The 15,893-nt window shown below is 43.2% G+C and overlaps 1 protein-coding gene across 8 annotated transcripts in view; it reads right to left on the bottom strand.

The window, feature by feature from the left end:
* Window positions 1–15,292, bottom strand: part of LOC129822117 (kin of IRRE-like protein 3) — a 219,401-nt gene extending 204,109 nt beyond the window's left edge. For 4 of the 8 annotated variants that reach the window (XM_055880073.1, XM_055880080.1, XM_055880077.1 and 1 more), the window contains exon 1: window positions 14,734–15,292. In XM_055880073.1, the coding sequence (XP_055736048.1) occupies window positions 14,734–14,776 (43 nt within the window). In that variant the 5' untranslated portion in view covers window positions 14,777–15,292. The remainder of the gene's footprint in view (window positions 1–14,733) is intronic. The other 4 variants (XM_055880074.1, XM_055880075.1, XM_055880079.1 and 1 more) reach the window with 2 other exon arrangements.
* Window positions 15,293–15,893: the final 601 nt, after the last annotated feature.

The following is a 15,893-nucleotide window of genomic DNA, read 5'->3' as shown; positions in this document are numbered from 1 at the left end:
TCTCCCTTAATCCAAACGAGTCCGTCAAACTAGCCCGAGTTTCTCCGGCTGCAGCCCTGAAAAGTGCCTTTTAATGAAAGACTGTTAATAATTCAAGCTGGTACCCATGAACACAAAGACCTGGAGAAGTTTAAGGACACTCGGAGGAGGTGAGTGGGGGATTTGTGACACCTCTGAACATGCCACAGTGCACTGCCATGATCAACTTTGGATGCCCTTCTGCGTTTTTTATGTCCTGTCTTGCTAGTGTCACACAGCATTGGCATGGGGGCATGCACCACCCTGCACCATTATTCAAAAGTCATACAAGGGTATTTCAAAACCCATCCCACTTGGCACAGATGTCAGTTTAACGTCTAGTAAAAAAAAAATCTAAATTCCCTTGATTAATTTTCTCTAATCCAATCAGTTTTCCAAGTTGATTCAAGGTAATCACATATATTTGTGTTGTTGTTATTGAAATGATGTGGAAACAATGTTGATTCAACCATTTTTTCCCCAGTCAGATTTTTATTTTCTTACTCCTCAACTATGAGCAAAATAGTGTCCAACATCACAGAAACCCAACGTGAGAGTCACACTGCTATGAGTCAGATAGGCAAACAATGTTTAGTAATACAATTAGCATCCAACGAAAGGAGAATAATCTCATTTGCTCTCAATCACACAAAAACACACATGCACATCCCTAGCCCGGATTAGGACTGCAAGCTTCAGACACGTTTAACTTGTGACAACAATCCCCCCTTCCCTTTGAGTTTTTTTCTCTCCCTCTTCCAAGCAGGAGATAGCTTTGTTTACCTTGGTGAGGTATTGTATTCTGATGTTCTTAATCAGACCAACAATTAGATAACATAGACTTCAGAAGGGAGAGAAAAATCCCCAGGAGTCATTGTGGAAAACTGGAACAGTTGGCTTACCTAAATACCTCCAAACGTTACTTTACTGTTTACCGGGGAACCTAAGATGCCTCTTTCTTGTTATTAGTATTATTGTTCTTTTCCCCCCCATCATTCTGTGAGCATCAACAGCAACCTACACCCTCCCTGAGAGTGATCCTTTCAGACACACGACTTTGTCAAACACTCATTTCAAACATAGCTAGAGCAGAAATACATACTTCCACCTCACACATATCTGAGAAAAACTTCTCCATTATACGACTCTCGAAATGTCTTAGCTAAAATAGCCCTCAAATGGCAGCAACATACCATGATTCTATCTGTGCCCTTCTGAGCGAAGTCTACACCTGGTTTAATGATCACACCACAGGCCAACTAGAGGTCTTGCAATTGATGGTGAATTTCAGAGGAGCTATTCCCTGCTGTAGCCCTTCCTGTTCTTTCAGAAGTGCAGTTGTTGCATATCCACCAAGCTATCTGGCCCATTGTTATATCTTGTATAAGAGCTACCATCCACTCATTCGTCATTGCACTCATCCATCTGTGGTAACATTATCACTTTAGATAAGGCTACAATAAACTGCACTCTGCTTTTAAGTTTCTCTCTATCCCTCTAATCCAATCTCTGACATAGAGTCTGTTTATCATCGGCCTGCCGGAGCATCCTCTGTGTCCCTCCACTTCCCCTTACACAGGAAATAATGGACGACCCTGGTAGGGTTGGAGGGTAATAAAGGAAATATATATATACGTATCTTTAAAAATATATATATGTATTTATATGTGTATGTATGTATGTATGTGTATGTATGTATACATATATATAAATATATATACATATATATATACATATATACACATTTATATATACATATATATACATTTGCAAAAAAATATATGGGGGATTGGAAGTGATGCAGACAATTACATTGATGGAAGCTACAATCTATCTGCAATATTAAAGCTGATCCACCCCTTATAAAAATAAAAATAAAAATAGAATAATAATAATAATAATAATAATAATGGACGACCATTCTCCCTGCCTACGCTTAGGTCTTCCTCCTTCAATGTTTTGTTCGGTCTCGCTCAGTGTTAGAGCCAGGCCTGTTTGTTTGGTCTCGCTCAGTGTTAGAGCCAGGCCTGTTTGTTCGGTCTCGCTCAGTGTTAGAGCCAGGCCTGTTTGTTTGGTCTCGCTCAGTGTTAGAGCCAGGCCTGTTTGTTCGGTCTCGCTCAGTGTTAGAGCCAGGCCTGTTTTGTTCGGTCTCGATCAGTGTTAGAGTCAGGCCTGTTTGTTCGGTCTCGCTCAGTGTTAGAGCCAGGCCTGTTTGTTCGGTCTCGCTCAGTGTTAGAGCCAGGCCTGTTTGTTCGGTCTCGCTCAGTGTTAGAGCCAGGCCTGTTTGTTCGGTCTCGCTCAGTGTTAGAGCCAGGCCTGTTTTGTTCGGTCTCGCTCAGTGTTAGAGCCAGGCCTGTTTTGTTCGGTCTCGATCAGTGTTAGAGCCAGGCCTGTTTGTTCGGTCTCGCTCAGTGTTAGAGCCAGGCCTGTTTGTTCGGTCTCGCTCAGTGTTAGAGCCAGGCCTGTTTGTTCGGTCTCGCTCAGTGTTAGAGCCAGGCCTGTTTGTTTGGTCTCGCTCAGTGTTAGAGCCAGGCCTGTTTTGTTCGGTCTCGCTCAGTGTTAGAGCCAGGCCTGTTTTGTTCGGTCTCGCTCAGTGTTAGAGCCAGGCCTGTTTGTTCGGTCTCGCTCAGTGTTAGAGCCAGGCCTGTTTTGTTCGGTCTCGCTCAGTGTTAGAGCCAGGCCTGTTTTGTTCGGTCTCGCTCAGTGTTAGAGCCAGGCCTGTTTTGTTCGGTCTCGCTCAGTGTTAGAGCCAGGGCTGTTTGTTCGGTCTCGCTCAGTGTTAGAGCCAGGCCTGTTTGTTCGGTCTCGCTCAGTGTTAGAGCCAGGCCTGTTTTGTTCGGTCTCGCTCAGTGTTAGAGCCAGGGCTGTTTGTTCGGTCTCGCTCAGTGTTAGAGCCAGGCCTGTTTGTTCGGTCTCGCTCAGTGTTAGAGCCAGGCCTGTTTTGTTCGGTCTCGCTCAGTGTTAGTTTGTTCGGTCTCGCTCAGTGTTAGAGCCAGGCCTGTTTGTTCGGTCTCGCTCAGTGTTAGAGCCAGGCCTGTTTTGAGGCGTTATAATTAAATCAGGTTTAAGGGTAGTCTCCTTGCCCAGTATTGTTAGCCAGAGTGAGCACTGCTATTTAGCATTGGGTGCTGGCCAAGGGAAAGGGGCGAACTGCGATGACTCCGGTGTGCCTCTGTGATTTGCACTAATGTCCCCTAGGGATTGAGCAATGACCACTGTCAATTCACCCGGGAGGCCTGCCAGATTGAAACCCCTGCCAACAGATTGGAAAGGATAGCATATCATTTAACCGCCCGATCGTGAATTAACAATTTTTTTCGCCTGGGCCTGGCAAAAAATGATCTCCACAATATTAAATTGCTCTTGAACTCCAGCTCCAAATACAAAAAGAGAGTGGTGTGAAAAGTGCTCTTGAAGCTACAAATCCTTAAAGAAATATAAATACCAACTCCAATTAATTACAGTTTAATTTTCAATGTTTACACTTTCACAATGTTTACAATGTTTAATTTACAATGTTTACACCTATTCATTTCTGAAACCACCTTGAAGTGGCATGGCGATAAACTAAGGACAAATCATATAAAGTAGAGGATGGGGCTGAGACATAATATGTGGTGATTACTTATAGCTGATCCTGAGTCTGAAAACCAGTTATTACTGCATGTAAAAATAGACCTCTTTGTTCCATGTGGAGAGGACTCAGTGAATACAAGCTAATTCGTATCAGATACATCAGAGAGACTCTCAATCGATATGGGACCTTGAGTGTGATGGGTTGTATTAATTTTCAGTGTGAGATGGATTCAAACTTGGATATATACTTCAGAAGATCACCCCCCAACCACAATATTCAAGCAGCAGTGGTCTACTCAGTAGCGCCCCCTGAAGGACATATTGTGAAAGGGAGGCATATGCGTTGGCAGATTGCTCTTTGGTAACTCAGGGAGAAGACTGATGAGGACGGAGTGGGATGGTAAACAACTCCATAATGACACAGAGCCACAGGCCTTACAGTAGAGGCTTGTCTGGGGGCCAATGGGATATTTCTGTCTAAGCACCAACCAAGCGCTCCATCTGACATGTTTCCAAAGCCTGGTGTCAAACGCTCCTACATTTCCTGCAACAAACATGCTAATTAGGCTGGAAGAAAACTGGCATCATGCCACCGTTGGTTGGATATGGTAGATGGGCAGCTCTGTCTAACTCTAATACCAGCCTTCTGATCATGACTACTGAATGGCCTCTCCCTCAATTGCCTAATTGTCTTAGTAGGACAAGCAGGTGGCTCAACCCCCCCGTTTGGCAGCTAGTGAAACACTATCCACATCAACAAACTGATGAAGGGGATGAGGCCCGACACTATTAGGCCTCCTGATTGACAAAGCCTACATAGCCCCCAGATTTAAAAAGTTTAGAATGAAGAAAAAGATCAGCGAAAGCTGTTGTGTCTGATGTGCTTTGCTGAATAAAACATTTTTCTTGATCAGTGCTGGATTAAATAGTTGCTGAAAGAATAGAGCCTCTCTTAACAATTACTGTATGCCTGGTTCCCACAGACAACTCTGTTCCCAGCGGCCTCTAGTTTAAAAAAGTATAATCCAGTTGAATTGACCCCGACTGAGCAGGAATGAGTTGGGCATACTCCAAACAGCCAATAGTGCCAGTGGAACATTACAGAAGGGCTCTATCTGTTAACCATATCCAGACCCCCATGACCCCCATGTTCTATCAGAGGCCATCACCTGCTGTCACTGCTGTCCGCTACAAGGCATCACTGGGAGAAGCGAGCTATATATTGCCGCTGTTCTGTTGTTTCCAGATAGATGCATGTGTGTTGTACTGGCAGGGAAGCACACACATATTTAACCACAGGTGAGTTTGCAAGGCGCTCCTTTCTTTCCTGATTCCCCATATACAAGTCAAAAGGCTAATTTACATGTATACTGAACAAAAATATAAACGTAACGTTGAACAATTTCAGCGAAGTTACAGTTCATATAAGGAAATCAGTCAATTGAAATTAATTAATTAGGCCCTACTCTATGGATTTCACATGACTGGGCAAGGGCACAGCCATGGTTGGGCCTGGGAGGGCATAGGCCCACCCACTGGGGAGCCAGGCCCAGCCAATAAGAATTCGTTTTTCACAACAAAATGGCTTTATTGTAGACAGAAATAATTATCAGTTTCATCAGCTGTCCGGATGGCTGGTCTCAGACGATCCCGTAGGTGAAGAAGTCGGATGTGGAGGTCCTGGGCTGGTGTGGTTACACACGGTCTGCGGTTGGGAGGCTGGATTGGGCGTACTTCCAAATTCTCTAAATCAATGTTGGAGGCGGCTTATGGTAGAGTAATGAACATTCAATTCTCTGTCAACAGCTCTGGTGGACATTCCTGCAGTCAGCATTCCAATTGCACGCTCCATAAAAACTTGAGACATCTGTGGTAATGTGTCATGTGACAAAACTGCACATTTTAGAGTGAACTTTTATTGTCCCCAGCATAAGGTGCACCTGTGTAATGATCATGCTGTTTAATCAGCTTCCTGGCAAAGAAAAATGCTCACTAACAGGGATGTAAACTAATTTGTGCACAAAATATGATAGAAATAAGCTTTTTGTGCGTATGCAACAATTCTGGGACAAAAACTTTACATGTTGCGTTTATATTTTTTTCAGTATATATTGCCGCACAAGGCTTGCAGGCATAATTGGTGTTGCACAGCAGTACACCTGCAACTCCGACACACATACACACACATGCTCTAACAAGCATACCGATACGCACAGAACAAACACATACGGCTAGCTTGCATCGGCCAATTTAAAAGACATTTCCGTCTCTGGTAGGTAACACTGGCATGAGAGAGGGAGAACAGATAGAGAGAAATGGAAGGCGGGAGAGAGAGAGGTAGAGACAGCCGAGTTCATCCAGGTGTAATATTGGGTTGTCCCAGAAACTTCCCACAAAACACTCTGAAGCTGTTATCAGATCAGAAACCCAATTCCTCAAGTGCCTCCTATGCCGAAACACCAAATGCATCTTCCATCCTCCCTCCAACACGGCCTGTAACAATCCTGTCAATGCATTTGCTAGGTGGCTTACTCACAAATGCTTCAGCCGCTTCCAGGATACACAACATTATGTCGGCAGCAGTAGGCAGCGAATAGGAGGGCATGCAATTTACCCAAGGTAATGACTCCAGATCTGCACTGATAACAATATCGATGCGGGGAGCAGCTTTTTTCCCGCTCTGAAATAGAAATGGGCAGCGAATCGTGAAAATACATATGTGGATTGTTATTTTGAGGCAAAATCAGGAGTTCTCAAGAACATAAAAGACAACCATAACACATTAGAACTATAATTTTTGAACTCTACAAAGTGGATTGAATGGCATTATTATGTGCCATTGATAAATCAATAGAAACAGTGCTCTGAATCCTAAAATGTAGTGTATAGTGTCAAGCTGATCATATCTGCACACATTTTCGATATGATACATCCTAAACTATATAATTGAAAGGAATGTCTCTTTACTAAAGGGGAGGAAATCAAGTTAAATTTGGGATCGGTGTCCCTATACCGGGATGGTTGTGCTAATGTGCACTAACGTGATTAGCATGACATTGTAAGTAACAGCAAACTTTCCAGGACATAGACATGTCTTGTATGGGCAGATAGCTTCAATTCTTGTTAATCTAACTGCACTGTCCAATTTACAGTAGCTATTACAGCGAAAAAATACCATGCTATTGTTTGAGGAGAGTGCACAACAACAAAAAACTTTTAGCACGGCAATTGGTTTGATACATTCACCTCTGAAGGTAAATCATGTACTTACATTCAGTAGTCTTGCTCTGATTTGTCATCCTGGGAGTCCCAGAGATAAAATGTGGAATAGTTTTGTTTGATAAAATCTATTTGTATATTCAAATGTAGGAAATGGGTTCTACAGTTTGAACCCATGCTGTCTCTGGCTCCCCACCCACCCCGCCCGGCCATCTAGATGTGTGAAAGTTAGTGTATAAGCTAATGAACCATCATGTATGAAATTCCTGGGAGTGTGTAAACTTACATTTTGTTGTACCATATAATTTTTGTATGCTCTCTATAGTTATGTACTTGAAAATGTATCAACTGACCAATTCGGCACATTTGGGCAGACTTGAAACAAAATATTGTCCAGTATTGCAATGCTTCACTGGATCAATCTGCAACTTTGCACACACACACTGCTGCCATCTAGTGGCCAAAATCTAAATAGTACCTAAACTGCAATATTATATTATGGGCTTTCTCTTGCATTTCAAATATGATGGAGAAAAAAAATAGAAAACGCATGTTTTTTTGTTTGTATTATCTTATTTTCTCCTACATGTCAATTTAGGTCTTTTTTTTAAAGGGTCAGATCCTTATTAGCAACTGATGACCAAGCTACACTCAAAGTCATAGCATTACTTCCATTCTACTACCTCCTTCCCACCCCTTTTTTCCGCCCGGCAACCCCCTGCACAGGAACAAGGAGGTAGGCACTGGTAGGCACTTTTGACCAGCTGTGCCACAAAGACACTGCCGGAACAGAAGCGTGGTGTACGACCCGCCTTACTCCAGCTCTGTTGACCTCCCCTGCCAAGCCGCTGCACTCGGCTCCCACTGAGAGGGAATAACATCGCCTGTTGTTTCCCGTGCATTAGGCTGCAATTTAGAACCCATTAATCCCCTCTTTAATCTGTCAAAAAAATCCTGACTGTGCTCAGAGAAGGCAGCTGCCTCCCAGTGTGCCCGTCTTCCCCCTTCTGCCATCTCCCTGTATCCTAACACTCCTTATGAAAGGCAGACAGGCCAAGTAGGGTGCTGCCCCATCTCTTCAAGGAAAGAGGGGGAATAGGGGAGAGGGTGGGATGGAGGAGTGTGGGTTGGTGCTAACTCCACAGGTGACCTCATGATCACAACAGCATCTGGTTGAATTACTTAACATTACGCCCAGCAGACACGTAATCCGGGATAATGCCCTTTTGCCAAGAGTGTTCCAATCTGGATAAATTCATCCCCTAGGAATGAGATCCAAGAGCAAAGTCTCAGAAAGGGAGAGAAGGCGAGGCTGGGGGTTGGAGTGCATATTGGAGTATGTCATTCTGAATGGTAGGTAGGTGGTCTTTGGAGTATACTTAAGAACAGTGATGCCATTGGTGAATTGTAATGAACTCCAGGAAACACTGCTTAAGAGGAAGCGGATCATTGCCTGGTTTGGAAGAATAGTTTCCAAACAAATCATTTTCCTTTCCCCCCTGACCGGAATCCGACTTGAAGAGATTCAGTCCATTTAATCGGATGAAGCAGTCAGATACATTAGGCGGCAGGTAGCCTAGTGGTTAGAGCGTTGGACTAGTAACCAATAAAGGTTGAAAGATTGAATCCCCGAGCAGACAAGTTAAAAATCTGTCATTCTGCTACTGAACAAGGCAGTTAACCCACTGTTCCTAGGCTGTCATTGAACATAAGAATTTGTTCTTAACTGACTAGCCTAGTTAAATAAAGGTAATAAAAAAATATTTAGAGAGTAGAGAAAATTGCATGTCTCTGAATTGATCTCTTACTTACGGTATACTTGTTTTGCGTCTGCTAAAGGCCTATGATGCAAGCATAAAGATACATGATGCACTTCAATTAACTACAAAGACAACCGCTGATTAAAATGCAATAGCTTTAATTAAACGGTAACTCAATGATCTAATTACTCTAACCACGTGTAACAAAAGCCATAACCTATTGTCAATCATCAATGAATGTAAAAAAAACTAAAACAATGCCTTTTACTCTGAAGGCAAAATCCTACTAAAAAATGTCTATTGACCTAGCATAAACCCATAACCTTATCTAATATTATTGAAAATAACATTTTGTCAAAGGACCCCTTTGAAGACCTATCCATTGCTAACCACTGGGACCAAGAGCCAAAGCTTTCTAGAGACAGCTTCTGATTATTTATTCATATGTTTACTACCAGAAATATCCTTTGGGAAACGTCAGGCTGGATTGGATTAGGGTTAATCTAGCATGACACAGAAATCAGCAGGGGTCATGGGCGACTGAGGTGACTTATGACGCTAGCCTCGATGGTACACAAAGCACAAACAAGGAAACAAAGGTTGGCTTACAACGTCACACCCCAATGGAGGACATCAATATCAATCTCCTGTGGAGACGTGACCTGGCAAAGGTTAATGTCCTTACAGCATGTGCCGTCAAAGAAGAGCGAGTGAAGAGTTAAGATATAGGAAGGACACATGGTATATCTTCTATCTTCTTAGCTACCATCTTTGACCACAGACAACATGAAGGTAGACCACAGCAGGAGCTGGGTGAGAAAGTCTATATGATGAGCAAAGTAGGGAGCCTGAAAGCATATGTAAAAAATATAAATTAATTTGTTTTAGCTTGTGGTTGAAATGGCAAAATCTATTAATTACAATTGGATTATGGTGTCATAATCCATGCATTTACAAGGGGTTTAACACATGCATTGCTTACAAATAACTACTTAGAATGCAGAATGATGCAATAAAATGGAGACAAAATTGGCCAATGTCGTTTTGGGATGATTTGTATTGTGAAATGTGATGATTTTTTTTCTCTTTTAAAGAAGCAAAGAGATTTATTCCAAAATCTCGAAAACCAAACATGACATTGTGTTGACATTTAATTATGAAGATATTAGGAATTTGGTATCAAAGCTTGTGTTCCGTGAAAAGCGGGTTTAGGTTCAGAATAGGCAGGCCGTTAACAGACAGCAGCAAATGAAATAGAGGCTTGTGGTGTGCTAAGACCTTCTTTCCAGGGTTAAGAAAAAGCTTAGTGTCATGGCAGGGTGGTGACTTAGCACTAGGAGATCTAGGAGTGTGCTTGTGAGCTGGGAAGGAGGGAGGAAGACAGAAGACAGAGAGGGAGAAGGAGAGAGAGAGAAATGGAGTCCATTGCTATGCTGCACTGCCCCCAGTGTGCAAACCCGAGGCCAGCAGAATGATTAGACGTGTTGCCTATAAGTACTATCCAAGGAACCACTGGACAGTTTGCTGATGGATTTAATAAGGAGGCCAGCAATCTGGGTCTAGTTTGAGAGAGAGAGAGTCACTCCATATACCTCTGTGTGGTTATTCAGTTCCAGTCTGCCACAGGGACAGTCACATCCAGTACAAGACTCTATTCTTAAATAGGCTCCCTCCACAGGGACTTTCTGTACTCAGAAATTCCAGCACCATTTCCCTGACAGCAGAGATGGTGTTCAATCACACTGTACCCCGCAAGAGAGCCAGGGATAGAGGGGAAGAGAGAGAGACAGACTATGTCTTGGGATAGGTTTTGCCTGCGGTGACTGCCTTCTTTGGGGACATTCTTTCAGGATCCTCCTGGCTCACATCGTGTCCTCCTGGCTCACTTCGTCAGTTGCGGACCAGGCGAGTGCCATGGAGTGGTTGAAGAAAAGGTGACTTACAAACAGTACAGGCAGGATTCTCTCTCTCTCTCTCTCTCTCTTCTCTCTCTCTCTCTCTCTCTCTCTCTCCTCTCTCTCTCTCCTCTCTTCTCTCTCTCTCTCTCTCTCTCGCTCTCTCTCTCTCTCTCTCTCTCCTCTCTCTCTCTCTCTCTCTCTCCTCTCTCTCTCTCTCTTCTCCTCTCTCTCCTCTCTCTCTCTCCTCTCTCTCCTCCTCTCTCTCTCTCCCCTCTCCTCTCTCTCTCCTCTCTCTCTCTCTCTCTCTCTCTCTCTCTCTCTCTCTCTCTCTCCTCTCTCTCCTCTCTCTCTCTCTCTCTCTCTCTCTCTCTCTCTCTCTCTCTCTCTCTCTCTCTCCTTGGCCTCACAATTGCCTCCGTCCCTTCATAAAATAGATAGTTTTCTCATGTTTTCTGCTGACAGTAGCTGTCGACATAATCCGAGTAACAATTTGTAAAACTAGAATTAGCAACAGGGTGGCGTGTTCTCTACCAGAGATTGGCAAAAGGCAAGGAGAAGCACGTTGTTATCTCCTGTTTACCTGGCAGGGCGTATATTATTTTATATTATGGTAATAACAAATGGCTGAATTGCGGAGCAATCTCGCTCCTGTCTGCATTATCTGAGATATGTGCTGGTTGGTTTTTAGTTGTTTTTCCCAGAACTGAAAGCATCACCTGTAATGAGGGAAATAAAATATCATGCTGGTAAAATAACTGGGCACACAGAGCTGATGTATGGAGATCTATGCAGCGATGTGATTGGAATGTACAATCTGTCTATATGGTATATCATCATCAGGTAGTTTGTAAATTGTCAGCTTCTTAGCTTAAAGGAGAAAAAATTGTTCGCGCCAGTCAATTTGCACATGCAGTGAAGGACACAAATTAGGCCGACACCTAATGTTACAGTCTAAACGTGTCCAACTGAAACTTATTTCCAGAGTACAATGATCTCAGAAAAAAAAAATCTGGTCATGAAGAAATAACCATTAACTGTGGAATACAGTCTCTATAGCTACTACGTACTTTCAATCTACTTCACAGGACACCAGTATGTTCGTGTCAACATCCCAGGATACACTTACACACGCATAACAACAGATACAACAGACAACCTCCTCAGATGTGATGTACAACTCCTGAACCAGCAGTACTGAGAGCAATATTAACAGCTTTAGTACCATAGTCAACGTCAAATTAGTGGGTTGTGTAAGTGCATCCGAACATAGTTTTTTGCCACTTGAACATACGCATACATAATTTCTAGACATTGAAAAGGGCACAATAGAATGTTTTTGAAAGCGAAAACAAGCTTGACCTTTTCTATCATTTGAATGATTTACTTGATTTCTCTCTGTGTGATCTAGAGAACAAGGGGAAATACAATTCTGGAGAACAAATGAAGCGTGGATAACGACCTCTGCTGAAAATGTCCCAGCCTCAAAGCTGTCAGATTCACTTCAATGTGACACAAACTAGAAAGACTTGGTTTCCTCTTTCTCCTGTTGATTTTGAACAAAAGGTTATGCCTCTCTCTATATCTGACACGCACACACACACACACACACACACACACACACACACACACACACACACACACACACACAGACACAGACACAGACACAGACACAGACACAGACACAGACACAGACACAGACACAGACACAGACACAGACACACACACACACACACACACACACACACACACACACACACACACACACACACACACACACACACACACACACACACACACTCACACACACACACACACACACACACTGAGAGAGCTGAGGGTCAGAACCCTGCTTAGATGGCTGCCCAGCGTGAGGGGTCAAACTTTGAAAAGAAGCTGTGATAGCTCCGCTGACCCTGACGCACTCTGGGATGAGCTCCTGCTCCCTTTGTGGGTCAGTTACCATGACCATGTAGGAGCTAACACACCAGTGGCGGTCGGTGCCGTTTAAGAAGAGGGAGGATTATTAAATGTTTTTATGAGTATGGCCTTATTTCTATTACAGCATATTGGATGACAGTCCTTCATGTTCCATTCACCCTGTTCGATGTAACATCGATAGGTTTAGGCTACTAGATAATACTGAAGTTTTCCCTGTACCCATCATGAGGTTGCTACAACCTAGCCTATGAATGAAAATTTACCTACGTAGATAATTTTGTGTAATCAAGGTGACAGATAGTGACACATTCAATACCGCCTTGCTCACTCTCGCCTGCATCTAGCTCATCTACACTTGCATTTGCAAATGTGATTTTCTATTGAACAAATTCAGGTATTTTCGTTCTGTTTGCTTCCATTTAAGAAACATCTGAATTTAAAAAAATTAATTATGAATTGTCAGAATGATCACACACAAACACAGTTCACTTTCATAGCAGCCACATGAACACAGCATGATCAATTTGCTTGTTGTATATATAATTCCTTCACGCAACTATCTACATGCTCTCCTCCTCTCACATTTTTCCTTCGCTTGTGGACTTCAGCACACAACACATCAGCTGTCTGTGACCAGGCAAAATAACCTTTCCAAGCCAAACCTTCATATCATTACTGCTATAACTGCTACACACAGCCTACATCGTTGTCACGTCATAGTCAGTTACTAGAACTAACATGTTAGTAAACCCGCTAGCTACAATCATGCAGTACAGCCAGAAAGCAGTTTAGCAGTTACACCGGTGGGCCCCAGTGGCAATAAATGTATAAAACCAAAAGCTTACCTTGACTTGGAAGAGTTCCAGTGTTGGATAGCCATAGGCAGCTAGCTAACATAGCATCCGTCTCTGTTTGAGCCGGATGTTCAAGTAGTCTAAACTAGCTAGCTGCATTCTCTAGCTAAGTGAAAGTGAAAGTTCAAAAATGTACAAACAAATATAGTTTGCTCTCTCTCGCGCGCTTCTCCCTAATTTGAAAAGAAATGAATTTGTTCATAACTGTTCAACTACTGTCTTGCTCTCTCTTTAAGTCAACAACTCACCACATTTTATGCACTGCAGTGCTAGCTGTAGCTTATGCTTTCAGTTGTAGATTTATTCTCTGATATTTTGATTGGGTGGACAATATGTCACTTCATGCAGCAAGAGCTCTGATAGGTTGGAGGACGTCCTCCGGAAGTTGTCATAATTACTGCGTAAGTTTATGGAAGGGACTGAGAACCATGAGCCTCCTAGGTTTTGTCCTGAAGTCAATGTACCCAGAGGAGGACAAAAGCTAGCTGTCCTTCGGCTACACCATGGTGCTACCCTACAGAGTGCTGTTGAAGCTACTGTAGACCTTCATTGCAAAACATTGTTTTAATCAATTATTCGGTGACATGTGAATATATTTAGTAGAGTTTAAACTAAAAAGGATCACGTTTTTAATGTTTAAATATTTGTATTTTTATAAAATTCACTGAGGAGTATGGTCCTCCCCTTCTTCCTCTGAGTAGACTCCACTGACACACACTCTCCCTACTCTTAGTGACCACAGAGGAGTAAACACACTCCCTCTACTCTCTTAGTGACCACGGAGGAACAAAAACACTCCATCTACTCTCTACCTGCTCTCAGTCCAGCCACATCTCACCCACCCGACATAGTGAAGTTTACAGAATTCTCAAAGGTTACTGACAGCGAGAGTTACATTGTTTTCCAAAGACAACCACCTGCTGGCAAGTAGGGGAAACAACCAATCCATCCATCTTCATTTCTAATACACTGTCTAAGAATGAAATCACCTGCATATTTAGTCCAAGGGGATTGTGTTGTTCAGAGTGCTCTATATTTTCTGACCAACCGCCGGCACATCCCCAGCAAAGACATGGTCACAGGTTCAAAATAATGTGAGTTGCGCAGAGCGAGCGCTTCGCCAAGCTGGGATGTGAGCACTCAGAGGAGCTTGTCTGATGATGTTATTCAGTCTGAATCGGCACAAGCCATGATGAACTCCTGAGATAGGATAGCACCGGCTACAAATGTTAACAGCTATAAACACAAGTATTCCGTTATTATCCAGCAGTTTCTTCCCCATATAGCACAGTGACATATCATTGAGGCAAAATGAGATAAATCTGACAGCATCAGGTCTGACAGCTTACACCAAAGACTACTTCAGATAAAATGCTCAAGATTCACATGCAGTCACCAACTAACACAGATAATAACAGAAAGATACTAGACAAATTCAGTGGATAAGAGGACCATAGCCATTTGACTTACCATGTCCAGAGATCCACAGGAAAACAACGACCCAGGGGATCATGACTGGAGAGGAAGAGGTTAACCTCTGAAACACAGTTTGTGTGTGAAATTGATGTTGGCACACACACACACACACACACACACAACAGTGCTCTTCTGTGCACTTCTGGATGAGTGCTACAGTCCCTCAATGATCTCCCTTGTGCCAGGGATATAGCTTTAACTCTTCTTTCCTCTCTTCTTCTCCTCCTTTTCTTTTTCTCTCTATGTCACTCTTCAGAGTTGCCAGTGGTCAGCTTTGCTTTGCTCTCCTGTTGATGTGTAGACTCTCTCAGTGTGAGCTCTCTCGTGTTCTCTCGCTCTTACACTCGCTCGGTCTCACTGCCTTTCCAGTGTCTCTACTCGTACCCCTACCCTCTCTCCCTCTCTCTCACGCTCTCTCTCTCTCACTCTCTCGCCCAATCACTCACCCAGTAGAGGCGCCTAGTAAGGCTCCACAATAAGACTCCTCCCTCCAGCTCCCACTCTCTTTCTCCTCTGTCTCTTTCTCTCTGCCTGCCTGGCTGTCTCAGTGCCTGTGTCGGAGCATGTGCCGGAGCAGGTCCGGCTGGGAGAATCAGCTCGCTCAAATCTCTGGGAACTGGGACTTCCATGGGAGGGGAGGCAGGCAGAAAGGCAGCTCCTCCAATTAGAATTAAAAGAGGACCAGCTTAGGCTGCACTGGCCGTGGATAACACAGACGTCCACAAACAAAAGTGCTGCTTTCAGTCCTGGCTTCCATCCTAACATGGGACTAGTATTCCACAGAATCAGATCTGGTTTTGAATCAGTGTGTTTGCCCCATAGAGCAATGAGGATAATGTAAACATATACATTAGAATTCAAAACCAATGTCCTATAATATTCATTAGTCTGCAATTTCTATCAGGAGTGATTTAGATTTGCAGTCCTTCATTGATTGAGCTCTAATGTAAAGGCTGTAAATCCCTCTAATGCAGTGCTTGCTAACAAGTCAGTTTCACCTTGTAAATATTAAAAGGAGCATTCTTTCTTCATCTTTTAACTTGCCTGGCTCAACCAGTTTCCTATAAGTGTGCATGGATAGAGCTACAGGGTTACTTATAGCTACTAGGTCAAGGAAACCTTCTTTATATTTGTATAAATTATTCAGCGATAAT

Source organism: Salvelinus fontinalis, chromosome 24 (genome assembly GCF_029448725.1).
Source record: "Salvelinus fontinalis isolate EN_2023a chromosome 24, ASM2944872v1, whole genome shotgun sequence".
Lineage (NCBI taxonomy): Eukaryota > Metazoa > Chordata > Actinopteri > Salmoniformes > Salmonidae > Salvelinus > Salvelinus fontinalis.
This window is presented reverse-complemented; position numbering and strand designations above follow the sequence as displayed.